General features: G+C 37.9%; 13 protein-coding genes across 13 annotated transcripts; 7 read left to right on the top strand and 6 right to left on the bottom strand.

Annotated features, from left to right (window-relative positions):
- Positions 1 to 480: 480 nt before the first annotated feature.
- Positions 481 to 887, top strand: BATDEDRAFT_13157 (uncharacterized protein; the record flags this gene model as incomplete). Its single annotated transcript, XM_006680576.1, has 3 exons — positions 481 to 535; positions 630 to 658; positions 726 to 887. Coding segments are annotated over 3 exons (246 nt in total), but the record flags the coding sequence as incomplete, so codon positions are not given.
- Positions 888 to 3052: 2165 nt separating this feature from the next.
- On the top strand, positions 3053 to 3938 carry BATDEDRAFT_35705 (uncharacterized protein; the record flags this gene model as incomplete). The annotated part of the gene is made up of 4 exons (XM_006680731.1): positions 3053 to 3161; positions 3242 to 3354; positions 3462 to 3842; positions 3903 to 3938. The coding sequence occupies exons 2-4, from the start codon at positions 3331 to 3333 to the stop codon at positions 3936 to 3938; spliced, it is 441 nt and encodes a 146-aa protein (XP_006680794.1). The 5' UTR covers positions 3053 to 3161; positions 3242 to 3330.
- Positions 3939 to 4223: 285 nt separating this feature from the next.
- BATDEDRAFT_90542 (uncharacterized protein) lies at positions 4224 to 5061 on the top strand (the record flags this gene model as incomplete). Its single annotated transcript, XM_006680896.1, has 2 exons — positions 4224 to 4247; positions 4384 to 5061. 2 exons carry the CDS (start codon positions 4224 to 4226, stop codon positions 5059 to 5061), a joined length of 702 nt encoding a protein of 233 aa, XP_006680959.1.
- Positions 5062 to 5273: 212 nt separating this feature from the next.
- BATDEDRAFT_26670 (uncharacterized protein) lies at positions 5274 to 5962 on the bottom strand (the record flags this gene model as incomplete). Its single annotated transcript, XM_006680668.1, has 3 exons — positions 5274 to 5550; positions 5647 to 5768; positions 5858 to 5962. 3 exons carry the CDS (start codon positions 5960 to 5962, stop codon positions 5274 to 5276), a joined length of 504 nt encoding a protein of 167 aa, XP_006680731.1.
- Positions 5963 to 6343: 381 nt separating this feature from the next.
- Positions 6344 to 7201, bottom strand: BATDEDRAFT_30472 (uncharacterized protein; the record flags this gene model as incomplete). The annotated part of the gene is made up of 4 exons (XM_006680695.1): positions 6344 to 6375; positions 6463 to 6570; positions 6661 to 6769; positions 7196 to 7201. 4 exons carry the CDS (start codon positions 7199 to 7201, stop codon positions 6344 to 6346), a joined length of 255 nt encoding a protein of 84 aa, XP_006680758.1.
- A 1083-nt stretch (positions 7202 to 8284) lies between these two features.
- On the top strand, positions 8285 to 8725 carry BATDEDRAFT_13131 (uncharacterized protein; the record flags this gene model as incomplete). Its single annotated transcript, XM_006680573.1, has 2 exons — positions 8285 to 8422; positions 8549 to 8725. Coding segments are annotated over 2 exons (315 nt in total), but the record flags the coding sequence as incomplete, so codon positions are not given.
- Positions 8726 to 9884: 1159 nt separating this feature from the next.
- BATDEDRAFT_26667 (uncharacterized protein) lies at positions 9885 to 11454 on the bottom strand (the record flags this gene model as incomplete). Its single annotated transcript, XM_006680667.1, has 3 exons — positions 9885 to 10825; positions 10916 to 11113; positions 11220 to 11454. The coding sequence occupies 3 exons, from the start codon at positions 11452 to 11454 to the stop codon at positions 9885 to 9887; spliced, it is 1374 nt and encodes a 457-aa protein (XP_006680730.1).
- Positions 11455 to 11723: 269 nt separating this feature from the next.
- BATDEDRAFT_90490 (uncharacterized protein) lies at positions 11724 to 13922 on the top strand (the record flags this gene model as incomplete). The annotated part of the gene is made up of 6 exons (XM_006680895.1): positions 11724 to 12820; positions 12899 to 13014; positions 13081 to 13249; positions 13357 to 13530; positions 13599 to 13709; positions 13811 to 13922. The coding sequence occupies 6 exons, from the start codon at positions 11724 to 11726 to the stop codon at positions 13908 to 13910; spliced, it is 1767 nt and encodes a 588-aa protein (XP_006680958.1). The 3' UTR covers positions 13911 to 13922.
- A 617-nt stretch (positions 13923 to 14539) lies between these two features.
- Positions 14540 to 15530, top strand: BATDEDRAFT_90489 (uncharacterized protein; the record flags this gene model as incomplete). The annotated part of the gene is made up of 3 exons (XM_006680894.1): positions 14540 to 14669; positions 14818 to 15024; positions 15139 to 15530. The coding sequence occupies 3 exons, from the start codon at positions 14540 to 14542 to the stop codon at positions 15336 to 15338; spliced, it is 537 nt and encodes a 178-aa protein (XP_006680957.1). The 3' UTR covers positions 15339 to 15530.
- A 160-nt stretch (positions 15531 to 15690) lies between these two features.
- Positions 15691 to 17255, top strand: BATDEDRAFT_26664 (DNA replication protein SLD5; the record flags this gene model as incomplete). Its single annotated transcript, XM_006680666.1, has 7 exons — positions 15691 to 15882; positions 15985 to 16110; positions 16199 to 16281; positions 16356 to 16444; positions 16494 to 16581; positions 16779 to 16839; positions 17223 to 17255. 7 exons carry the CDS (start codon positions 15691 to 15693, stop codon positions 17253 to 17255), a joined length of 672 nt encoding a protein of 223 aa, XP_006680729.1.
- A 188-nt stretch (positions 17256 to 17443) lies between these two features.
- BATDEDRAFT_90488 (uncharacterized protein) lies at positions 17444 to 22106 on the bottom strand (the record flags this gene model as incomplete). Its single annotated transcript, XM_006680821.1, has 12 exons — positions 17444 to 18684; positions 18778 to 18991; positions 19083 to 19349; positions 19431 to 19535; positions 19607 to 19783; positions 19859 to 19981; positions 20059 to 20138; positions 20206 to 20416; positions 20494 to 20976; positions 21066 to 21160; positions 21233 to 21667; positions 21776 to 22106. 12 exons carry the CDS (start codon positions 22104 to 22106, stop codon positions 17549 to 17551), a joined length of 3657 nt encoding a protein of 1218 aa, XP_006680884.1. The 3' UTR covers positions 17444 to 17548.
- Positions 22107 to 22420: 314 nt separating this feature from the next.
- Positions 22421 to 23245, bottom strand: BATDEDRAFT_90699 (uncharacterized protein; the record flags this gene model as incomplete). Its single annotated transcript, XM_006680820.1, has 1 exon — positions 22421 to 23245. One exon carries the CDS (start codon positions 23243 to 23245, stop codon positions 22421 to 22423), a length of 825 nt encoding a protein of 274 aa, XP_006680883.1.
- Positions 23246 to 23358: 113 nt separating this feature from the next.
- BATDEDRAFT_90487 (uncharacterized protein) lies at positions 23359 to 24499 on the bottom strand (the record flags this gene model as incomplete). The annotated part of the gene is made up of 5 exons (XM_006680819.1): positions 23359 to 23740; positions 23841 to 23869; positions 23947 to 24048; positions 24158 to 24377; positions 24446 to 24499. 5 exons carry the CDS (start codon positions 24497 to 24499, stop codon positions 23546 to 23548), a joined length of 600 nt encoding a protein of 199 aa, XP_006680882.1. The 3' UTR covers positions 23359 to 23545.
- Between the last annotated feature and the right edge of the window lie 227 nt (positions 24500 to 24726).

The raw sequence follows: 24726 nt of genomic DNA, 5'->3' as shown, positions 1-24726 counted from the left end.
ACTTTCATTTTGTCATGACATGTATATAACATATTTTTAATATTTGTGCCTATATATCATTGTTGGTGCATTGATTGCAACGACTTTTTACTTAGATAGGCACATCTCTTACCTTGCTTTTATATAAATCTACCATAGCATTTGTTTCAAATTATCCATGAAAAGGCCGATATGCAGCAGTTGAAAGATTTGCGCAAGCTTTTAGCTGATGTTCGTCCTAGCAAATCCAAATGGGTAAATAGATTTTGATTAAATATATCAGTTTTTCATTTGCTATAGCAGTATTGACTAAAGGTGATTATCTAGGCAAATGATGATCGTCAGGGACAAGAGCAGCTGTACGAGCACTTGGAAAATGTTTTGACCGAATTGAAAAACTATACGGTCTGTTTAGTCATGCTTACTTTTAGCTCTATTTTGACGGATTCTGGTGTCTGAGATTAATCGGCGTTATGTATTGATTTTTTGTTTTAGGAGCACTCACTTCCTTTTCTAAAGCCTGTCCAAAAACGCGAAGCTCCGAATTACTTTGATAGTAAGTGAATGTTTTTTGGTTTGCTCAATTTAATGCCGATACTGAGGGTTTTTGCTTTGATTATGATGAATTGTACTAATGCATTGCTTTGTAGTCATCAAGTGTCCTATGGATCTTGGCACAGTACGTAATCTGATTACAGTCACTAGACTTTAGTATGTACTGACAGACCAATATTGTTTGCTAATAGATGTCGAAAAAACTAAAAGCCTTGCAATATAACTCTAAAGAGGATTTTGCAAACGACTTGTATTTGATATGGACTAATTGCATGACTTATAACACAATTCCTGCAAGTATATATTTATTACTGCGGTCGAATTTTTATCAAAAACACAGGCTGAAATGCTGACAGCCCACTATGTGCTTTAACCATTATAGGACAGTATTTATCGGCGTCACGCTACGGCTATGAAAAGAAGATCAACAGATTTACTCAAAAAAGTTCCCGAAATCACCATCAAAAACTCTGGAGATAGTGATAGCGATGAAGGTACCAATTAAAATTGTTTTTGCGTTATAGGATCACCTGTTTTAGACTTTGGAAAGCTTATATTCTTTAAATGTGTGTTTGTGAATTTAAATTTTATAGATCTTGAAATTAAAAAAGATGTGAAAAGTATAAATGCTATTAACCCCATTCCGGAAGATTCCATCGCTGCTGTTGGAAATATCACAGAAGCACAGCGAGTTTCTACAGAATATGGAGGTATTACGGCTTCTGCAGATATGCTACCGACAAACGATGTGACAATGAAGGATGCTGTCCAGCCTTTAGTAGATCTGGCTGACATTCAAAGCCATCAAGGGCAACAGGAAGATCCTACTGATGATCCATGGATGCAAACCAAAAAGTGGAAAAAGGCTACTTTGACCCATCGCACAAAGTACTTGGTAGGTAGAATATTATTCAATGATGAGTTTGTTCAATTTGATTGTCTTTATTGTACTTATTGTGAAATTGTTACTTTGCGTTAAATTCATGTAGAGTTGGCGAGAGGATCAAGCCAAATTGTCGTTTGGCGATCGTCTTGCTTATGTGCGAAACTCTCAGGATATGAAAAATTATTTAGATGGGTTCAACACATATTGTAAACAGAATCAGGATCGCCGATCAGCTTTTGAAAACGGCACATGCTTCAAAACATGTAATTTGGCAAACGATACTGGTAATGCTGAAGAGTCTGCAACAGATGAACATTTACTAGCAGTACCTGAATATACAGGCACAACACCGGAACATGCAGGTACAGTATCTAAACTATTTAGCTGAAATCTAAGCACACCAATAACTGTAATATATTTTTAGATATCAATGTGACTAATGAAGAGGACAAGGATCTGTTACGGATTTTTCAACAATCTTTTTTACCCGAACTTCAACACTGGAATTCCTCATTTCCACATCTTCAAGCACATCCGAAAAATGTACATGGCGACATGGCAATGTTTTTCCCTTCTGTAGAGGAAATGTATGAGTGTTTAGCATTTGCCATATTCTAGTGCTATTGATATATTTGTCAACTGATTTTATTAATCCAACCATACTATTGCTGTAGCTCACAATCAAAAATTCCACCTGCTCCGCTGCCTACCATGTCAGAATATTCCGAGTTTATGTCCGACCCAAAGAGTATACTACATGCTAGTATCACCAAGAATATATTAGAGCTCCAGCATATCAAGGATACATTTTATAAGATTCTAGCCAAACAATCTCCTCCGCAACCATTTGAATTGGTTATACCAGCATCTATTCCAAGAGATCCATACCATCCTTTGTGGAAACGCGAAGATCTTCCTCCAGCTACCATTAATCAACACACTGCTCGTGCTATCTTGCGTAAAATGTGTTCTGTAATTATTGCACATGCCGGATTTGACGGTAAGTTTGATAGATTGTGCAAAGGATTTACTTTGTCGACTGATTGTGTAGATTTATTGATATACGGATGATGGTAAATTGCACTTAGGCGTTTGTGAGAGTGCTCTGGCTTCAATTACGGATGTAGCACTTCATTATTTTTCAAATCTTGGAAGAACTCTTCGTGTATATATGGACAAGTATAGTCGCTCTCTGTCACTTGAGGTATGTTTGTGGGCTCTACTCGGCATTTTGGGAGGTTTGTATTGACTTTGGGTTTTATCTGGACTTTTTAATTAGGTTATTTTACTGCACACTCTCAATGCCAATGGAATTGAAAACCACGTGTTTCTTGAAACATACATTCAAAATGATGTGCTGGGTCTGGGTACAAAGCTTACAGATATTAGACGCAAGCTTGATACAGCGTTTGCACAGCTGAGTCGGTCAGCCGATCATATGACGGCGGATGATGATGTTGTGTTTGAAGAGTCTCAGGATCAGATCATCAGTGGCAATTTTTTTCAAGATATGGGTATTGATCTTCTTGGTTTGAAGGATTTTGGGATTGATATTACAAGTGTAAGTTTCAAGTAGGATTAGATTCAAACTGTTTGTATGATCTCAAGCTTATATATAATTTGTTGTAGATTCCTGCTGAGCTTTGGAATCGCAAAGCTGAAAAACCACTTCGAGTAAGACTGAAGCGGTCATTGATTGATGCTGTAGCGGCAGAAAATGCAGCAGATGAAACGCAGCAAGGCAAGTTTGTTGAAAGATTAACAGCTTGATTTAAATGTCAAATGCTTTTTTTTATAGCTATGCTAATATTTAGTTTATAGAAAAATTAGTGAAACCGTTTGAGCCCTGGCAGCCGATTGATCCTTCAAAACAGATTGGACTTTTGAAAGCATTTTACGATAGAAAGGGGATGAGTGTGGAGGAGCTTGCTATTGTAAGTAACATACTTGTGGTTTAGCGTAATGTCATTTTAATATGTTAGAAAAGATTGAAGGATTAATTCTGAACATTGCACATCTGTGTAATGCACTGGATTTGTAGAATGAATTTCGCCTCAAAAGTAAAGATGAAAAACTACTTGTCAAGTATGCAATTCAAGGACGCAAGCGTTTACCATCGGGATATTTACAAGCAGAAGAAACAAAGAAACGGAAACGTAAAGGAGACAGCAAGGCCACTGTTTCTACAACCCCACAGACTGCAACGCCAATGGCTGGAGTATCAGCACCGACAATTTCTCCCAGTCACGGTCCTGTAAGTGCACATACACCTGGAGCAACAGCGTTGAGCCTATCTGCAGAAACACCCAAAACTGCATTGGCCAATCCAAGCGGCGCGTCAAGTTTAGACCCTTCAAAGCTAGCGACTGTCAAGTCTGAATCGAAAGCACGAAAAGATGATAAGAGACTTGCAGGTCGAAAGGTAATGCAATGTTGGATATGGTGTCATGTGCGACTTTTACTGAATGGTTTAAATGTATAGGGAAATGCTGGTAAACCCATGCAGACAATAGTATAACATTGACGATAGATGGTTTTGATTTGAACGAGTCAAATAAATCTACCTAAAAATGTAATATACTGGATTGTTGATTAGAGTGTAGATCCAGGTTGTGATTGTATGATGGGTTTAATATGCATGTCTTGATAGTATTGATCATTGATCTGACATGCAAATTGCCCAAAGCGATAACGAGAATTTATCATCAAAATCCGACTTTTAATGAATTGCACAAACTTGCTTGACATTACTTCAAATCTTACAGTAAACTATTTTTACTGCGTAGTAGTGCATTGATTATAAATGCTAAAACCTGATCAGCAACAGGTATGTTATTCTGGTAATGGTATGCTGACCAAAGATGGCTTTAGTGTGCCGGTTGGGAGCTTTTTGCTATATAGACGAGTTGTATTCTACCATTAGATAAATATAGTCTCACTTTACTGTGAATATGTCTGAATAGACTAATACGTCGTTTGCTGCTACTCTTCCAGTTGCTGGGGAAAAGAAGCTTGACATTCCTACAGTGTTGTGCACTAGGTCGAAGCCTAAAACTTTAAAGAAAATTGCCAAACGTCTCACCAAAAGTATGACATACACTCCACCTTGTCTGATTAATGATGTTTCAGGAACAGAGACTAGATCAGCATTGGGAATTCCAACTTGTCTCGAGTCTAGTACTGTTGATTCTGGACAACGCGTACCGACTTTCGACAAGGGAGACACCGTTTACAACTATTCTGTTCAAAATATGCAGTCGCTTGGATCTGCTTCTAATCACCACTTTGTGTCTCAATCCAACACTCATTCACCAGTCATGACATTAGATCAGAGTATGCAAAATGTCTTGTCAGGCACGCAAATGGACACTACAGATGAAAATGACCAGGTGGATGCATACCGTGCACATTTCAGCTCTAGTAGAGGCCAAAGATCCAATAATCCCATCTCACACAGTCAAGGTCCTATTGTTCGTGCTCATTCTTACGATGATGTCTCCAAGATTGTTTCGCTGACATCTACTCCAAGTATGCGATTTGAATCGTTTCTTGAAACTCACTTTTTTGCGATTCTTGAAACTCCACTAGATGTACACTTGCCCATACCGTTGTCTCCAGAGTGGACTGTGCCCACAATGTAGTTTCAAATGGGTCTCCTAGGAGATTCAATTGCTGATGAGTGTGATTTGCTTGGCAGAGATAGTTTAATTGCATATACTATGATTATTCCAATCACTTTAAACCTAGTCTTGCACCATGTCATTTCTTGAATACAAGTGGTAATTATTTTATTAGGTTGAGTGTATCATTGCGATGGAGTGCCAAAAATAGTTGATCGTTAGGATAGTTTATCTTACAGCTGCAATGCTGCAAAAATGGGTTCGTGCAGAATGGGTTCCAGTAAGAACACAAGCTTCTGCCCAAGATGGGTGATTTGATCTGGTTCTATTGTAGAAAGAGCACCAAGTTGAGCAGATTTATAGTAGTCGGCAGTTAGTATCTTCTCTGCTGTCATGGATTGATATTCTGCATAAAGCTCGTTTAGAGATTGCATGGTTACATCAGAAGGGATTAGTTTAAACATGGTTCGTTGAAGCTCCGTCTCTTTTGTGCACATTTGCAGTACAGCACTGCACATCATAACAAGATCATTTCAAGAATATTACACCATGGTTGTTAGCTTTGGATACTTTTAGTCCGAGTTGTTTCAAATATCAACAGCTTACGCTAGTATTCCTTGCTGTTGACCCATTCCATGGCTCATCATGAATCCATCCTTGTATCCTAGATCGAATCCTGCCTGGATATGTGTCTCTTTCCCTTCGATAATCCCTTCTTTATAACCAACCTGAAATTCATGTCGCAAATGTCGAGCGAACATCAATAAAAACCCTAATAGCCATTCAAATGCATCAGCATAAATCCAAAGATGCTTACAATGCCATGAGTATCTTGCAATCTAGTCCAGTTGCGCTCTGCCATATCTTTGTCATAGCCAGTGTCATTATGGCTATCATCTGTTGCCCACACATCGTCGCCCATGATTTTTCTGTTTCAAGGGGAAAGTTCAACTGGCTCAAGTCTGAATATCTGACCAAGATCTGTTATTTTTACCAAACTGTCGTCAGATCTGATTCATGTATCACTTGTTGAATCTATTTATACCCGCCTTCAAACATTCATGACTCGGGTTAAGCGATCAACAATTGGCGAGAGCCAAATAAAATCAGACAACTCAAATAAACTAGCATGCTTGCATCCAACAAAACGCTTATACTAGACTCCCACCCAGTTCTCCAAATAAAGACATCTTAATTAAACTGAAGCCTAAAGAATTGTCGACAATCAAATATAAGATAGTATAGCAGAGTTTGTATCGATTCCCGTACTTTATTACAGGGAGGCTAAAACTGCTGAAAAGATTCAACCCGACTTCTTGCGGAAAGAGCAGCCCTCTATTCATATAAAGATGGATCGATCCAATAAGTATATAGACGGCTACAAACTAAATATAACATAGTCCAAAGCTATTTAAACGTTACCAGTAATACGGGATTTTCCACCGGTGGGCTGGCAGAGAACATTCGAGCATCCGCTGCAGAGAATAACGGTCTGTGCGTGACTAAAGACAGTGGTGATCTGAAGACAGCCTGAAAAGTCAAATATTAGATCGCAAATAATGTAAGCAAGTCGATCCATTGCATCAAACTGAAATTTAAACAGGAATAACAGATGCTTACCACTGCACTTGACGTCCATGAAGTAAGAGTTGGGGCTCTGTACGAGTCTCTTGAGCTTGTGCTGGCTGCGCTCGCTTGACTCGAGTGGGTTGAGAAGATCAACGGCAAGCTATAAACATGAAAGTGTCAGTCAAGATCTTCATAGCCGTTGGTAGGACAAAGAAGGCAAATCAAGGCACAGGTCCAATCATTGCTCGACTATCGCAGATACAGAAGTTGAAGGTTTGGAGAATGGAGACGAATCAAGTGCTGAAAAGACTACTGGATCAGCACAACTTTGTAAAGTAGTCGAGTCTGACAACATGCTAAAGTCAGCGAGAGTCACTTTTCCTATGGCCATGACAAGCAGCATACATTGAGCTTGAACTAGATTGGAGTGTTCCAGTCCAAACCATAGCTATGCATAAATCCATCTAATTCTATACATCCATCCGTCTCCATGCATCCATCCATTGCTTGATTTTCTGTATGTGTATAAGCAATTGAATACGACAACAGTCGGTCGTTATAGTATCACAAGCAGTCGAGAACTCACGGTCATGATTCTGAAAGTGTGGCGAAAAGTATGTGTCGAGTTCGATATTCAAAACACTAATTGTAATGGCTAGTTGAAAATGTAAATATTCACGTGATCAAGAATATAAATCACGTGCTGAAACTCTATTATGCTCAGTCTTGATTCCTGCAATCTGTCGAGTCTATAATTCAATTCTCCCAGTTGTTGAATACAAACAACATGATGGTTGGGCTTTAAAACCAATTCAAACCGTGTCCAATGTCAGCGTGTTTTGGCTTGAATTGATTGCTGGAACAATGAATTCAATCGCTGTAATCCAACCAGAGCTGAGCACAGAAACAAGATATTTAAGCATCGATACAATAGAAATTAAAATGGTGTTCAAAACTGTCAATCTGCTTGTACAAGCTTGTATTTTCTGCTCATTTTCTGGCAAGAAATAACATTCAAATTTGCAACTTTCTCCGCAACTCTTGATTTTGGGAATAATCATGGCAGACACTGGAGCAGCATCGAATTTTGAGATTAGTGTGGACTTGGATGACGTCCAGGCAGAAGATATGCTCATTGATGAGGGTAGGACACATACAGGATTGTAGTTTGGCCAGTAGTTCTGGTTATTTGTATTTTGTCTTGTAAACTTGCCGACATACACAATATATAAAGCATAGATTGTGTACCATCTCTTGCTTCAAAACCAATGCTGTTTAACCCAGTCTTTGCTCATGTTCTAACTGGATTATGTAAACTATCCAGATTCCACCATTCGCCTCAAGGCCGGCGCATCCAAACGCAAGGGCCGTGGATTCAAGGATAGCAGAGGTTGGTGCTATTCTGTAATGATGCTTGCCTTTTTTTGTAGCATCAAATGGCCAGATCTTTGTTTAGTGATATTACTAAACCAGTACTTGCACCTTTAATGCACGGCAGATGATCGACATGATTTTAACCATGGCGGATTCGAAACGCTTGATACAGATAATTCGGGACGGGCACAGAAATGTAATATTCTAATATACCTCGAGTCAATACAATTATCTTGGCGATTTATAGCATTGTTTACTAATACGCTATTTTCTTGATTTGAAAATCGCAATTGAATAATCAGCTGTCGAGGGCTGGATCATTCTTGTGACAAATGTTCATGAAGAAGCAACCGAAGAGGATGTATCAGAAAAGTTTGCAGACTATGGTGTTATCAAGAACATGCATTTGAATCTAGATCGTCGAACTGGTTTTGTAAAGGTACCCTTTGATGCTTGCACATTACTGGCTGGGCTACATACTTGAATCTAGACACGTTTTCAACTTGTATTTTCAATTGGCCGCCGAATCTTACATGTAGTTTATTGTTTTAAACATTACAATTAGGGGTATGCGTTAATTGAGTACCAAAAGTTTCAAGAGGCTAAAGCTGCTGTAGAACAGGCAGACGGGAGCGATCTGTTGGGTCAGATCATCCATGCTGATTTTGCTTTTGTACGAGGTGCTAGTGACAGCAAAAGTATACAGCATGTTGGTGCAGCACGGCGAAGAGCAGGAAATTAGTTGAGCTATGGATTAGAAATATACGTCATGTTGTTTTTATGATACACGACTGAATCTCTTGCGTCGATTATTGCTGTCTTTTTATCAAACTTGGTTAATTATTAAAACTATATGTGCTTTGATGTTTTTTGCGAGTTGTATTCGTAGAGTATTGCATGCTGGATAATTTGGAATCAACAATTGTTGGTTGTTGGCACACGTTTGGATTGGTGACTACCGCCCGGAAATGCCTAGAGATACTATGGCATGTTGCCATCTCTGCGACTTTCTGCTTGTTTTTCAATCCCGACACACTGATCTGGAATTTGCTTCAATGTTGTTACTATTTCTAAAAAATAGACACGAGTGCTGGAGCATTTGGCAGTGTGCTATATTATACGAGGTTTCAAATATAACACAGTTTAGCTTTTATACCATTAACCAACTGGTTGATACTTTTTGAAATGTAAAAATCTAGTATAAGCTGAGCTTTCAAACCCAACATTTGACATTTCCCCAATTTACAGTCATATTTATAAAAACGAAACACAAAGTACTAGTGTATAATAAACAGCAAGTCTCATGAAATGATGTTTTACATCGAGTCTACTGAATATCGCGTTCTTCGTTTTCTTGAGCTAAAACGCAAGCGTGTCCGAGTCTTTAGGACACAAATTACTCGAGTACTATGATTGACTTGAACATTCGTTTCTGCATGTAAATCTTACATATCTGATTAAAAACACAATGTCTGGTTATAGCCTTATAATGAACATCACTCTTGCTCAACTTTTCCAACTTCTTTTTTTTGGAATTCCTATGTACTCGCAACTCTTGAATAAAACTATTATTTGGCGAGTCTCATAAACTATTTCTTTCCATCATGATAGAAATGCAGGGATTCAATGCCCATGATATCTATTTACTGAATCAATGTGTAATCAAGTAATTGGGTAGTATAATAGTTTTAATTTGAATGTCAAGTACAGGGAGCTTTATGAGATCTACCCAAAATATAGTGTGATTGGAGCTGCTCGTAATTATCGCGTTTTTTTGGGAAATATAAAATATAATTCTAGTTTGATATCATCAAAATGCTTTGAGAAAATTGCCAATATTTACTGTTAAATCCATTAGCATAGATTGATGAATCCATATAAGCAAAAAAGATAGTCACGAGTCATTTGTTTTGGGATTCTCTTAGTCGCACTGTGAGCTGATGCACAAGATTCTGAGTAGATCCGGTTTGCTTGCTAGTCATGGCATAAAGTGCTTTTATGTTTTGAACTTGCTTTTGCCGCTCATTTTCCTTTTGAATTTCTTTTAGACGTTGAATGTATCGGGAAATAGCCAAATAATTTTCTTTGGCAAAATGCTGTTCACGCTCTCGTTGGTTTTGGGCAGCATTTTCAAGATATTTTACATCCAGTTTCTTTTTATACAGTTCAAATTCCAATTCACGAGTAGCAGAGTTGGTAAGTCGAGTTGTTGTTTTTAGCTGTGAATGCAATGCACTTTCAAGAGACTCCACTTTAGCATGCATACTATGTAGTTCCAGCAATCGTTCTTGACTTGAAGATAGATGTGACACAGTATCACGCTTGTATTCCGATCTAGTCGCCTGAAGTGCAGTTTCAAGTTGCTGAATACAGGTAGACATTGATTTTATTTCTTTGGCCGAGTGTTTTAGCTGAAGGTTCATCTGATTAAACAGATTAGAAAGATCGTAAACAGTATCATCCTTTTCGTGTTTAACAAAGGATATATGCTTGATCAGTTCATGTAAATCCAACTGTTTGAAAGGCTCAGTTTTAAGGGAAGAAAATACACCAGTGTCAGTAGCGGATGGAGAGTGTTTTTCAAAATAGTAATCGCCCATACGACTCGACTTTTTATTGCAACGAGTGTTGGCGTTGTATTGTTTCAAATTGATCTTGTGCTTATTCTGGTTCATATGGTGGTTGGATCGGTTTTGAAAATTATCAATATTGGAGTAGCAGGCTTGGTAAAATGGATTAGATTGGATTTCTGGTGTCTTGAATCTGTTATCAGATTCAACGACTTTTGCAAATAATGCTTGATTGTCTCGTGTTCTTGCAGTACCTTGAATATCTCGATTAACTGGGTTTTTATAATTTGATGCATGTTTTTTATCAAATAGAAATGAATTTTTGTCAAAACTATTGCTTGGAGATATATTGTAAAACAAACCTGAAGATTCATTGAAGGATTCCAATTGTTTTTTAGCATCTATTGACCGAGGAAAGTCAATCTTGGAATCAAAAGTAGCAGGTATGGATGATTTCGGATTATTTTGAGTACAAGTATTCAAGTTATCACATTTAGTTATTTGAGATGGCTCAATATGTGATAATTCGGATTTTTCAAGCTTGGAAAGGTGTGATGGATCTATTGCCAGTATCATAAATCAGACAAGAGTTAGTTTGCAATGAAATCAAAATAATGACTGAGAATATAGTATTTTCAAATGATTCAAGTTGATTGTTCTTATTACCGATGGATTTTTCTTGATTGTTGCCGACTGTTGATTTTTTAGAAAGTTGCTCAAATACTGGTGCAGTTTGACTACACATAGATGAAGCGGCGATAGGAATAGACATGTCTGCAAAACTGCTTTTTTGAAGACAGGTTGCATTATTAAATCCAAGTAGTTCACTACTTTGAGGAATTTGCTGTTGAGCAGTTTTAGCAGTAGTTGCAGTACTGGTTGAGCAGTCTTGAGCAGTCATGGGTATTGTTGAATAATCACTCATTGGCAAAATAGTTTCATTATACTTTTTGTCTAGCGCCGTACTACTAAATTCCACATTATTTTTACTGTTCATTATGTGACTAGTGCTGCTACTGTCCATTGCCAACTCTCAGGCTAGTGTTGCAGATTTGAATCGACAGGAGCGACGCGTCGGATTGTTTGATCAAGTCGCGTTGGAGTTGGAAATAATTGTTTATTCGGACAGTTTTCAGATTTTAATCTTGAACTTGCAGCAATTTTATACCCATGGCATTACAAACAGCCTATAGTACGGATGATGATGACTGCAGTACTTCTACTGCCTATTTTTCCGCTGATGAATCCGATTTTTACATATCTTCACCGACCACTATTGCTACTTCATCCTGCAGCTTTTTACTAAAGTCCCTAGTTAGTAAAACCAACTTACCAACTCCAGTTGTATCGTCTGGTAGTACTGTAGAGTTTATTGGAAATCAATCAGAGCCTATTAATCCATGTAGTTCAGACGACTTTGAAACCATTATACCTCGGACTTGCAGTGCTCTACCTCCAGACTCAACCTCCAGGTTGCAAACACAGCTCATTGCTAACGAGGTTGATCTTGCATTGGAGTCTTTTGACAAACTAAGCCTTGGATCATCCAGTCGCATTAATAGTTGTAATATATATAATACCTTGGACTCTAGTTCTCTAAAATTGTCTACATCTTTAACAGCCTGTCAAACAAGTCGACCAATTCAAAATTTTGAATCAGACAGTGCTGACAGTAAGGTATACTCAAATGTTGAGGTTAAAGACTGTATTTCAAGTACTCTGGCTTCAAATCCACAAGCTACTGTAGACAAATTTACTTTGGCACCATCACTCGATGTGAATCAGGGCGTCAATCTGGAAAAAACAGTGTCTACAGTTGATTATGATCCTACCAATGCGTTTGAAATCGAATCCTTGTCAAGCGAATCTGATGACAGCGATCATCCTACAATGAGGTCTAATCGCACATTCCGTCGTGTTACAGCCATATCCAGTGAATCTGATGACAGTCTAGAAATATGTATATCTACGCCTAGCGCTCAACGCCATAAAAATATTATTGTAATTTCTAGCGACGATGACACGGATGTTGAGTGTCAGCAACATCTTTCAGCTAGTTTTTCTACAGCCAGCAGTATTTCAAGTCTGTCAATACCTTGTCTGACACAGATCAAATCCGATCGGCGATTGGCAGTCAATGATCATACTCCCATTTCAAGTCATACCAAAAAATTACTAGCTGCAAACCTAGCAAAAAACTTGAAGGCTTCTTTTCGCGATGCTTATATTGACAATGAGAAGCTACCAAAGATTGAATCATTTGAAACGTAAGTTACTTTACTATTAATCTGTATTGCTGCCATTTTGGCTTGAGTTTTACCCAAAATCTAAACGTATTATTTTAGTGATGATGCACCTGAATCAATTCCGGCACAACATGATATATGGTTGCCACATTACAGCCCAGAGTCGCTTACTAAAAAAATGTTGCATTTAGTTCAATCGCCATCTACACCAAAATGTAAGAGCTAAAACTAAATATGTTTTTTTGATTGAAATACTCGTCTAATGGTATGTTTTATTGAAGCTATAAGAAAAAAGTATTCTGGAGCTATGCTAAAAAATAAGGAAACTCTTTCACGGCATTTATTTTGTGAATTCAATAATCGTGTATTTGAGTCTAAACTTCCGGATGACATGGTTATTGAATGGTCAGTTCGACTCAACAAAACTGCTGGAAGAACGCACACGCATAGGTATTTACTTGAACAACGGGGTTGTATTCTTGTTATTTTGCTCAGCGCAAATGGATAGTTGATAAACAATATTGATTATTCAATGTCATCTAATGCATATAAACCAGCCAAAAAAATGGCTCAGGTGGATGGAATCGTATAGCTCGTATAGAACTTGCGTCCAAAGTTTTGGATACTCAAGATAAACTATGCAACACTCTTATGCATGAGATGTGCCATGCTGCGTGCTGGGTTATTGATGGAGATAATTCGAATCCACACGGAAAATTATTCAAAGCATGGTAAATACGATATCTTATCAATCTATAGCACTGTAGTTAAAAACTGATTCAACATTTGGCGTTTCTAGGGGAGATCGAGCCATGAATGCATACGAACACATCAAGGTATCTAGATGCCATTCGTATGACATTGCATACAAATTTACATATTCATGTACAAATGTCAAATGCGGTCGAAAGTAAGCTTTTTTGGATTGCAATGTGTGTTTTTTCGAGATTAGACAGAAACTGATTGAACTCGATTCAATTCAATTGGATTGATATATAATATGCAAAACAGCTACGGGAGACATAGTAAATCTATCAATGTTGCAACTCATGGATGTGGTTACTGCAAGAGTAAGCTCATCCTATCTGGTGCCAATAAAACAACTGGTTAACGTGATGTATAAGATTGAATTTAGTTTATAATAGACGGTGAGAATATCAACATATTGTATTGACTGAACAAGCAACTTAAACTTGGTTGAATTTTCTTTGAATCTACAGCCGTATTCATGTATAATGGAATACAAAGTCAAAATACATAATAAACAGTCTCATATTTGGTACCAATCTTACTGGATAATATTGTTTTATAAACTTTAATTCATTGGACTTCTCCGTGCCCATTCTTGTACAAAAATACAGAGCGAATATTCACCTTGACATCTTTTCAACCTTCAACTTTCTTTTTTCAAAACAAAAATTATGACACTGAGTAATTGGAATGGAAACAATAGTTGCATTCCTAAGATGTGCGATCTTGAACTAGAACGTATCTGGTGCTAGAATACAGCAGAGCTTTGATATAAAAAGCGATCCATTTCTAGTAAAAAAACAACGACTACTCAATTATTGTTCCAAAACAATCACTACAACATAAATACAAAGTGCTTCATTTTACGTGAATACGGCTGTAAATTCTGACGGATCAAACTCGAGAGTCGGTCAGCATCAACGTGAAGCAACTAAAGTTTTCAAGATTTTCTTTCTTTCCCTTTGAACAGTTTTTATTTGGTGCACTATAATGACAGAGACACTTTCACTTGGCCGTGTGTTCACTGCTGCTGCAGCTTTTGCTGCTGTCGGTGTTCTTGGATATGCAATCTACTTTGATTACCGGAGAAACACCAGTCCAGAGTTTAGAAAAAAAATCAGTATGTTGACCATTATATGATCCTCGAACACAACTACAGTTTATTTGAGATCATGCTATAGACTATTTAAAGCTTGGCTTCATGGATATATACTTCAACTTATTAGTATGTATATTTTGATTGAACTATGAATTCATCTACTCTGCAGGAGATCAACAGCGAGCAGCGCAAAAGATTCGTTCCAGCCGAGCTGCCCAAGTGCAGGCTGCAGCTGCAGCAACTCGTCGTGCCCAAGGCGGTGCTGATTCATCGACTATGTTTGAGCTAGAGGATGAACCTCTGCCTACCAATGCGCAAGATGCACAGGCTTATTTTAGTAAACATCTTATGATGGGCGAAACTCTGCTCTCTCGAGGTAAAACTGTCTTTTTATTTTCACGAGGTTTAATCTGTCTTTATAAGGACATACTGGCTACTTTGTTGGTTGCTTTTGAATAGTTGAAGCCTAATTCGACTTTAAATTATATAGGACCTGCTGGATATGAAGCTGCAGCGGTATGTTTTTACCGTGCTCTAAAAGTGCATCCAGAAGCTGTTATGATTTTTGAAGCATTTGAAAAGTCGTTGCCTGGACCGGTTTTGGATTTGATTGTTCAACTCATGAGTGCAGATGTGCGATCGGCTCAACCAGATGCTGAAAAGGGAGCCACAGTTGAAGAAGTGGAGTAGATCGATCCGGTTTCCATTTCTAAAAACAGATGCATTGTGATTAAAGCGTTGATGCCATTTTAATCTTTTCTATTAGAAATACTTGAATTTGACACTTGATCCTCTTTTTATATGATGATGGCTGTAATAGTTTATTTTGAAGTGCTTGTTGCATTGCTTTTTTACACGGAATAAATCTCATTTGCTTGAATATCTTGATCAATACAAATACTATTTTTAAAGAGTCGACTTTGGAATAGCTTGTTGGTCAATATAGTCGATGACCAAATGGCAGCAGCAAATCTATTTTAGATCACGTGATAACATGGTTTGGTTTGAAATGGTTTCGGACTGAATTCTACTCGACAATAAAATGATTGGAAGCGATGCTGAGCTAGATGAGATATTGAACGCTGGTGAAAACATACAGCCAATTCAAAAACCTCCTGCTGCTGATATTTATCAGAGTATGATTCGAGCTTGGGTGAATGAAAAGGCTGCTCCTGATCTACTTCCATTCCAGCACGATCTTGTTTCTCAGTTGCGATTTATTGTTGAAACTCAGGTTGAATCCATTTCAAAAAAACACTATTCACTATCATCTATACAAATTATATAAGACATTTAATTAACATGGATGATTCTACATCTAACCATTTGTTTCTAGCAAGAAGGCGTGCATCTCCGTTATTCTGGCCAACCCACATTTAATTTTTTGAAATTCATCTATGGGCTTGAGCTCGAGAGAATAAAATTTGTGCTTCGGAGTTATATTAGACTAAGGCTTGGAAAGGTATACTGTACATGTTCTACAACTACTGATGTTCTGCTTAATTAATATATTGTATGAACTTGTTTTCATATCATTGTATTTGCTGTAGATTCAGCACATGACAATCTACCTACTATCTGATCCAGAGTTACGAATGTGCATGTCAGATGAAGAGCTTTTTTTTGCTGAAAGGTTTGTTTTGAGATATTTTGGATTGCTGTGGACTTTGATCCTAAATAGTATATATTTGACGGATTAAAATATAGATTTCAAACACTGATTCAGACATATCACAAAGGATCCTATTTGGGGAATTTATCAAAGCAATGGCAAGCTTTGGACAGTGATGAAATGCGTATGTTTTTTGATTTTGTAATGATTACAATTTAAACAACTTGCTAAAGCATTCATTACAGTCATGAAACCAGATCTAGACACTGCTGTATTCTGTAGAGTTACACAAGATGTGGGGGATCTTCAAATTAATGAGATGTAAGATATGTCATACATGCAGACAGGCCGCCAAGTTTTTCCAAATTTGTAAACTAATCAACTGTTGGTTTCCAAATCTAGGGAAACTATTTTGATGAAAAAAGACCAAATGTATTTACTGAGATATAGCAAAGTGCGACCGCTTGTTGAAAACAATACTGTAGATTTATTATGAATGAATGGTTTGCGTTATGTAGATCCAAAGCGTATCAGCGAGTGTTTCAGGCGACATTTTTATTCAAATCTAGTCATGTCAAGGTCTGGGACTATATTTTTTAGTAAAATCTAACATGGAAATTTAGCGACACCATTTATTATACTCGAGTCATTTTCTGCAAGGCTTAGGAATGGATAGTATGGAACTGTGTGGTATGGTTCCAATCTGCGCGCTGTTTGTTGAATGGTTGGTAAACCATGTCTAATCAGAAAGTTGCTTTGTGGAATGTAATACTGTCTAGAATAGCATGCATGTTTGAAAATGTTGCATGTCGTTGTTTAGAAAGTCAATATTACGATCTTGACAGCTTCCTTGGTCAGCCTCAAACATACCGACCATTGTATGATGCACACAATCAAACCACAGTTTTAATCTGTTGTGTTTAGACCTTACATTCTTGTTTTTGCATAACCATACATTCTAGATCGACAAGTTTGATACTAGACCCGTCCATTGAAATCCAGATATCTGGATTCACTGTTCTACTGTTGTCAATAAAAGCCTCGATACATTCCTTGTTACCAATCTGTTCGTCACTCACAAGAGTTGGTTTTTCCACGTAATATTGTTATCAGGATCATTGACAACTTGGTTTGGTCCAGTGAAAAGCTACACATACTATAGAATAAGCTTAAATATTTTTTTGAAATTCATGTATTTTGGAGGTATATGAAATGGTTTCAATTATGGTAAAAACAGTGGTTCAGCTTAGGAGTGGAAATATGATAGTTTGGTGAAAAATCAATACATTTATGATTGACCAGGCACAGGGGATTCCGAATTTGATACTGGATTGAGCGATCGCTTCATTTTGCCAATAACTCCCATTAGATCTCGTTTCTTTTTTACTTGTTGATGGTAACTGTCCAGGTTTTCCGGAGCTATTCCTTCTGCCAAGAGCGAATCAATATCAAAGTTTTCCAATGACCTGACGTCTGGGTTGGTCACTGCTGGCACTACGTTAGATCCTGTTGCTTGTAAAGTAATTACACTGTTGGTTTCATTTGTGTTTGAAAAATTATGTATGGAACGACCATTGATACTTGGCTTTTCCTGTGTTTTATCGACTGCGGGCGATGACATGCGAAAGATTCGTGTAATCATCTTGGATGTTGTTGTTTTACGACCCAGATATCCTTTGCTGCTGGATAATCCATGTGAGTCGGATATTTTTGGGCTGGTGGTTGCTGTACTGCATTCAGGTTTTTCTACCAACATGTCTGTCGTACTTCCTCGAACAAGAATTCGGTTATCATTTCGCTGAATCATTCCTGCACTACCAGGATTGCCGTATGAGGTGTCAAAACCTCGTCCAGAAGCAGCAATTGATTCACGGATTTGCTCGGTTTGATAGGCATTTATTGCATTAGTAGACTGGCTAGAGAGTTGTCGTGAGCGATCGTGTACCCATTGACTCGCTGACAAATCACACTCATTCAGCTCTAAAGATGATGTAGGATCTAACGATTCCTCTTGTTTACGTGATCGAAATATTTGCAGTAGTGATGATTGCCGTTTGATCTGCCCATCTTCATTCCGCAGTTGCTCAGCCTCGCCGAGTATTGTTTTTTTCTTTGTGGATGTGTCTGACCCTCGTCGCCTTATTTTTGCTAACACGCCAAGAGAAAGTCCATTGGCTTGATCATATAATTCCTGTTGAGTAGATATATTTGTTTCGTGATTCACTGTAGGTTTTTCCAAGTTCATGATACGATACCGCTCTGTTTGAATACGCATGTAATTAGACTCCAAATCATAGTGGATGGCGCTGAAATGTGATCGAGTTGATTCTGCCTCCTGAAGCCATGTATTTTTATCATAGGAACTAAATGCTTGCATTAAATGCGTATCTTCTTCAAGATGTATAATTTGGAATAAGTTTTTGTCTAAAATAATGCTGTTAGTTTAAAGTACTGCAGTATAATGCATGGACAAAAGTAGCTAGAAAGCAAATTATTTTATCCTGCTCAATTTCTCACCGATTTCATCCGGTTTATCCAAAATAACGACAGATTCAAGGGGAATGGGTGCCTTCATTAGCATCAAATGGTCTGGCCGCTTAGATTTAACTAGTAAAAGCATATCAGAAAACAAAAAAACTGTAATTTCTACTGGAATATTGGATGATTTTTTGAAATACAGCAACAGCTTTTCCGATATTAGACTTCGACCTTCAATTGCAATTTTAAATTTCTGTCGATTTAAAAACATAGTATATTCAGCACGTGTATAAAATCAGCTTTGAATAACAGCATTTCATATAATTATAAAAACCATATTATACCTCTGAGACTACACCAAAGTCGAGCACCTCATCAAGCTGATGAATACGAAAAGTTGCTTCTCTCATTTTAATTGTTTCGTTGACCAAAAAAATCACGGCTTCAATCTCAATAAGCAAACCACTAAGCGCTATAAATTCTCGACTATCGGTACCGAGATTTGGTAAAAGCCGTTTAAACAGCAATGGATATCGAGTAATACGATGCATAGGTTTCACCAACATATCTGCCAAAGAAAGCTTGTGCAGTTTTGGATTTGCCTCGCATTTCTAAATGCATTTATAATAGTATAGATAGTAAAGTAAGTACTAATTTCAAGTTTTAACCAAATGATTGTTCAAAATACATACCTGTACGAGTTTAGCAAATGCCGAGTCAGTAATAAGCTTTCCAAGTGTTCTTCGAGCATTGTGTTGGTTGCCACAATAGATTGTGTAGCATTTCATTTGCAAAACCTAAATGCATCAAAGTAGAATAAGTAATTTGCATCCGTGTACAATGGTAATATATTAGTAGCCAAGCTTACCGAATCTGTAAAGCACTTGATAATTGTATTTGCTTGAAAATTTGTGTCATTGGTGACTTCCTTTAAAGATTTTCCCAACGACTCGTGAATTGTTACAATTTCCTCAATGTTGCTAAAGATATTTTCCAAAGTAGGCATATCCAGCATTCCAGATGACTCAAACGGCTTTAAAAATGTCTATTGATACAGAGTAAAGTTTAGATACACGTTTAACATTGTGTTGAATCATTTGACAAAAGTAAATCTACATACTTGAACAATAAGTTTAAGATCTTGTGAGTAGTTCATTTCAGATTCGTAGATTTCCATGAGAATTTCCCGTTGCTTCTTGATCAAAGGATTGTTTAAATTACGAGGTATGGGTTCTTCTCGATGCTATACACAGCCGATATTTAAATTGTGTTAGTATCTGCGGTACAAAGCAACTAAATTGAAATAGAATGCACAGGTACCGAAATTTTAAAAAACATCACAGAAAAGTCCACATCTTCAATCTGCAACGGCCGATCTTCGTCCTTGACCAAAACTCGCCCTAATAAATGATGACATCAGCTACCTGTTTAAGCAATATCATCAATATTTAAATCATGTTTTCCCACCTCCATCTGGCCGTGTGTATGATAGTTCGAATTCTGTCGGAATTCCAGGCAGATTGGCTTTTTCCAAAATCCGTTCAATAACCTCGACTGTAGACTGATTTTCACCAATATAAATTGCCTTTTTAGACTCTGTTTTTGTAGATGGATCTTGAATCAAAACTCTAATCAAGCCACCATCGTGCATCTCGTCTGTGTGTGCGAGTCGTGATGTCTTGTACATTATGACAAATATATTTTAAAAAATTGATAAAATAATCATCTAGAATCACAAATAGTTTGGAAACTTACTGATTGTGGGTTGTATGATGCGTTTAGGGAGCGCATTCCTCCACTGATACTGTTATTTGACGCATTCACGATACCATTTTGGTTGGATAAATCACAACAACTTATTGTTTTGGACAATTCAGAAATAGAATCCGAGTGTGTCGAAGAAGCTGTTGCTACGACTATAGATTGTAAATTTTGAAGCTGCAAATGTCTTTTTTGTATTTCATGTTTGAGTGCAGCCAATCGCTTGGTGTTTCTCTCAAGCTGGGATGTGACTTCTTGCTCAATCGACGTGGGTTTTTTGAGTCTAGATTTCCCAATGCCAACTGTGCCCCCACCAGAAAGATTTCCACTTCCAGCTATATTTGATCCTCCCAGTCCGGAAAGATGCTTGGCTTTAGTGATTTTTTCAAGGCCATCTCGAATTTTCATTTCAATATCAACTTCCTTTTCAAGAGCAGCAAGCTTTTCACTGACGAGTCTAATTTTTTCCGAATGCACCTACAGTGGAGATCGTGTATAATTTTAAAAGAAAAAAGACAGTCAGTATATTCATAACGCCGTACTAGATAGTAATATATTAGATTCACCTCAGCTCCCATATCCAGATCAACTGCAGCTGATGAGCGGGTACATGTGACGTGAACTTGACTACGACAATTCTTGTGGCAAATATAGCCGCATGCTAAAAGTAATTTATACTTTCAATAATTTTGTTCAATTTCAATGCCTGAATTGCCATTGCACAAGTACTTACTTTCGCAGCGATATGCCGAGCCACTGTCTTCTGTGCCTCTATCAAATGTAAGTCGGAGTCCACAATATTCACACATTGTGCTATCACCTGCTCTAGCAGGAAGAAAGGTGTGGCTGGCTTCTGATGAATCAAATGTACGAGTATTCTGTGCTCCTGATCGAAGCATCTTTGTAGATGAAAACGGCGACTCTTCTTCTTTCAAGGATGATGTGCTCCATGCACGATTAGATCCGCTTTGGGCAATAAGCAGTCCAATATTTTTCCTTGCGGTTTGAATGGATTTGGAAATGGGAGATTCGTGGTCTAGATAGACACCCTCTAAAGATGTATATATTTTGTCCCAAATAATTGGGTCTAGGGGAAGCGTATTGGATAGATCCACTAATCGTTCCACTGCACGTGCATGCTGGACAGTGGTCAGATGAATTGTACCTCCTTGATATGATTCAAAATCGATAACACCAATAGAGTTAGCACCAATCATACTTTTAGTTTTAAAATACAATCAAAACAGCCCATTGATTCTAAAAGGTCAACACTCACGCAAATCATTACGCATTGCTTGGTAAAATGCGCTTTTTCTAAACTTCATGCAGTGGTTGCTATCTTGTGATGACATGGGCTCCATATCGTAGTCCACGGGCGTGTATGTACCAGAATAAATGCTTTCCAAAGTTTGCATAGCGATATAGGAAATATCATCAAATATTGCAGCACTTGGAGAGTCCAGGGCTAATGTAATGACTTGGATAACATCTTCAACTGGTGGGCCAGAAATGAAATGTGTCCAACGCAAAGGAAACGTTGCGCGATTAGTTGATAGATATGTCGAGTAGATTCGCTTTGCAGCAGTTACTCGTGCGGCAGCATTCATGTTAGCCCAATGGTTCCTAAAATCGATTGTGTCCATTCTGATAAACTAGTTGATTTTAAGCATTATACCGCAATAAATAGTTAGCATGGACAGTACGCTAAAACCAGTTTTGATTGGTATCGTCCCATTGCATCAGTACTGCTAGGTTTCAAGGCTAATATACTTACAAAATAATTTTCATGTCCTTTCCAAATCAGATACATTAAAAAATAGATTCTGATGGTTCAAAAAGTTGTTTGTACAGTTAGTCATTGTGAAATCACTGTTCAATATATCATAGTTATACACGAGTATCATTACTCTGAAAACAATGTTTACCGTGTAACTGCGTGATTCCATATTCCAGAAAACCCCTTTGAGTCAATATCTTTGAAAAATCCGTCTTCTTCTGGAACCCCAATACTATCATTACTTTTTTGTAGCAAATACAACTGATTGACGGATTTAGACATTTCAGCTTTGGCATATAATGCAGTATCATGCTCAATAAAACTACTCGTGTGCCGTTCTGGAGTTGCCGAGACAGATCGATGTGATGGCATAGATGTAGCAAGAGGTCGAAGAGGTAGTGATGCACCTGGCAAAATCTCCTTTTCCTTTTCAGTAATTGTTTGCATGGACAACATATGCAGTGCAAATCCAGACCGTGACCGTACAATTGGGGATACGTAGTTTGACGATGGTGAATAAGCCATATAGTGGCTACGTGGATTCATGTTTCGATATGATGAAGAAAGAGGGTCTACTTGTAATGGTTTTTGCAAGCTTTCATTGGATATTCCAATTGATATTGACGAGATGGGCCCAAAATCATTTTCAAGAATGACGGGTGTGCGGTTGAGCCGCATTTGAAAGTCATGCTGCTTGTCAAGATTCTTGTCTTTGCTACCACTGCCGTTGCCACCTCCAATATTATCAAGGATACTTCCCATGGATCGTGATATTCTACTTTCCCAGTTGGCAGGTCTTGATTCCATTCCTTCGAGTATCTCCGTGTTTGCTCCAGATACGCTGGGTTTAGAACTATATGGCGAATTGATTCTGCCCAATGACAAAATCTGCGATCCAGCGCTACGTTTGCGGCCATGCGGATTGGCCTCTGGAGGCCCACTTCGGTGGATACTGGTGTCACTTTGCATAGTAAAAGTATTTACGTTCAGATTTTGGGCTGATATCGTGGAATTATAATCCCTGGTTTTTTTAAATATAGCGACTTCACAAATTAATAAGTTAAATTGATAAACTATTAAAGTGGATTTTAAACAATCAAATTAAGCTTTATTGTTGCTTTAGGCGACCACAAAACGCTGGCGACGCTTTTTCCCCATGCTAGATATATATCTACTGCATATATTTGCTCATAGTAGCGTTAGCCATGCATGCGTATATAGAAGAGCAGATTATTCATGTTTTATTATTATAATTGCTCATTTTGTTGATTAAAGAACCTGCGCTGTACTCATGCCGATATGAGCTGGATCGTGTATGGTCTGCGAAAACCCAGTCTTGGTGTAGTGGATTATAGCAGGCATATCCATTATATCGTCGGTTTTAAATACACCACACACCTTGTAATCGGGATACACTATTTCACCTGGTCCTTCGAGCTTTCCTTGGACCCACATACCAAGTTTCTAAATTGATAGTTGTAAAATCTTTAAAATGATGGTTCTGGACAGTAATAATGATTTTAAATAGCAATACAAGGATAATCAAGCAAATCAATAGCGCTACCTTTCCACCGTTTTGGTAAATATATGTACCTATTTACAAGAAAATTTAAAATAGAGTACGTGACCAGATGAAGTAAGACTGCAGCATGCTATTCTAAATATAGTACCTTTGCCGTTCTTTAAATTGTCTTCCCAAGCACCTTGATAAACATCACCATTGACATATACGTATGTTCCTTGTCCATGACGCTTTCCATGTTGAAATTCTCCTATACGAATAAGTGTATTGGAAATATACATGTGAGCTGCATGTAGATGCGAACGCGTAGGCAACACGACTAGCGAAACTATCCACCATCAATGTAATGACATCTTTACCTTTGTATTTGGAGCCATCAGGATATACAAAGTATCCTTGACCATGCCTCTGATTATTATCATATGCCCCAACATAGCGATGCCCTGCCTTCCACTTGTAAACACCCTCTCCGTGACGCTTGCTCTGAATGTACGCTCCTTCATACACATCACCGTTTACAAACAGATTCTTTCCTGTTCCGTGACGCTCCTTTGCAGCATTGCGGTCGCCCTCGTACACCTAAGACAGAATTCATCAGAGTGAAACTTCTACATAATATTCCAAGCAATTTATGCTGGACTACTTACACCAATGCCAAGACTTTCCTCGACATCTCCATTTTCAGATCCGTTGTCTGACATTTTAAGTTTTGGGTGAATTTGCGAGTTTGAACAATAAAGCCAAATGGCGACTTGAGCAAAGTGTCGATAATCAAGTTTAAATCATTTCGGCACAATAAAAGGCCAAACTGCATGAGATCTCAAGGCTGAAACAAAGCAACATTGGCTTATTTGGTTTGCGACGCCGGTGGAGGATTGTCAGTGCTGGCTGTTTGGTGGTTGCAAATGTCGGTTGCCTTGTTTCAAGG

The sequence above is a fragment of the Batrachochytrium dendrobatidis genome (genome assembly GCF_000203795.2).
Source record: "Batrachochytrium dendrobatidis JAM81 unplaced genomic scaffold BATDEscaffold_10, whole genome shotgun sequence".
NCBI classification, from domain to species: Eukaryota; Fungi; Chytridiomycota; class Chytridiomycetes; order Rhizophydiales; genus Batrachochytrium; species Batrachochytrium dendrobatidis.
Note: the sequence above shows the minus strand (reverse complement) of the source record. Positions and strands in the feature narration are given on the sequence as shown.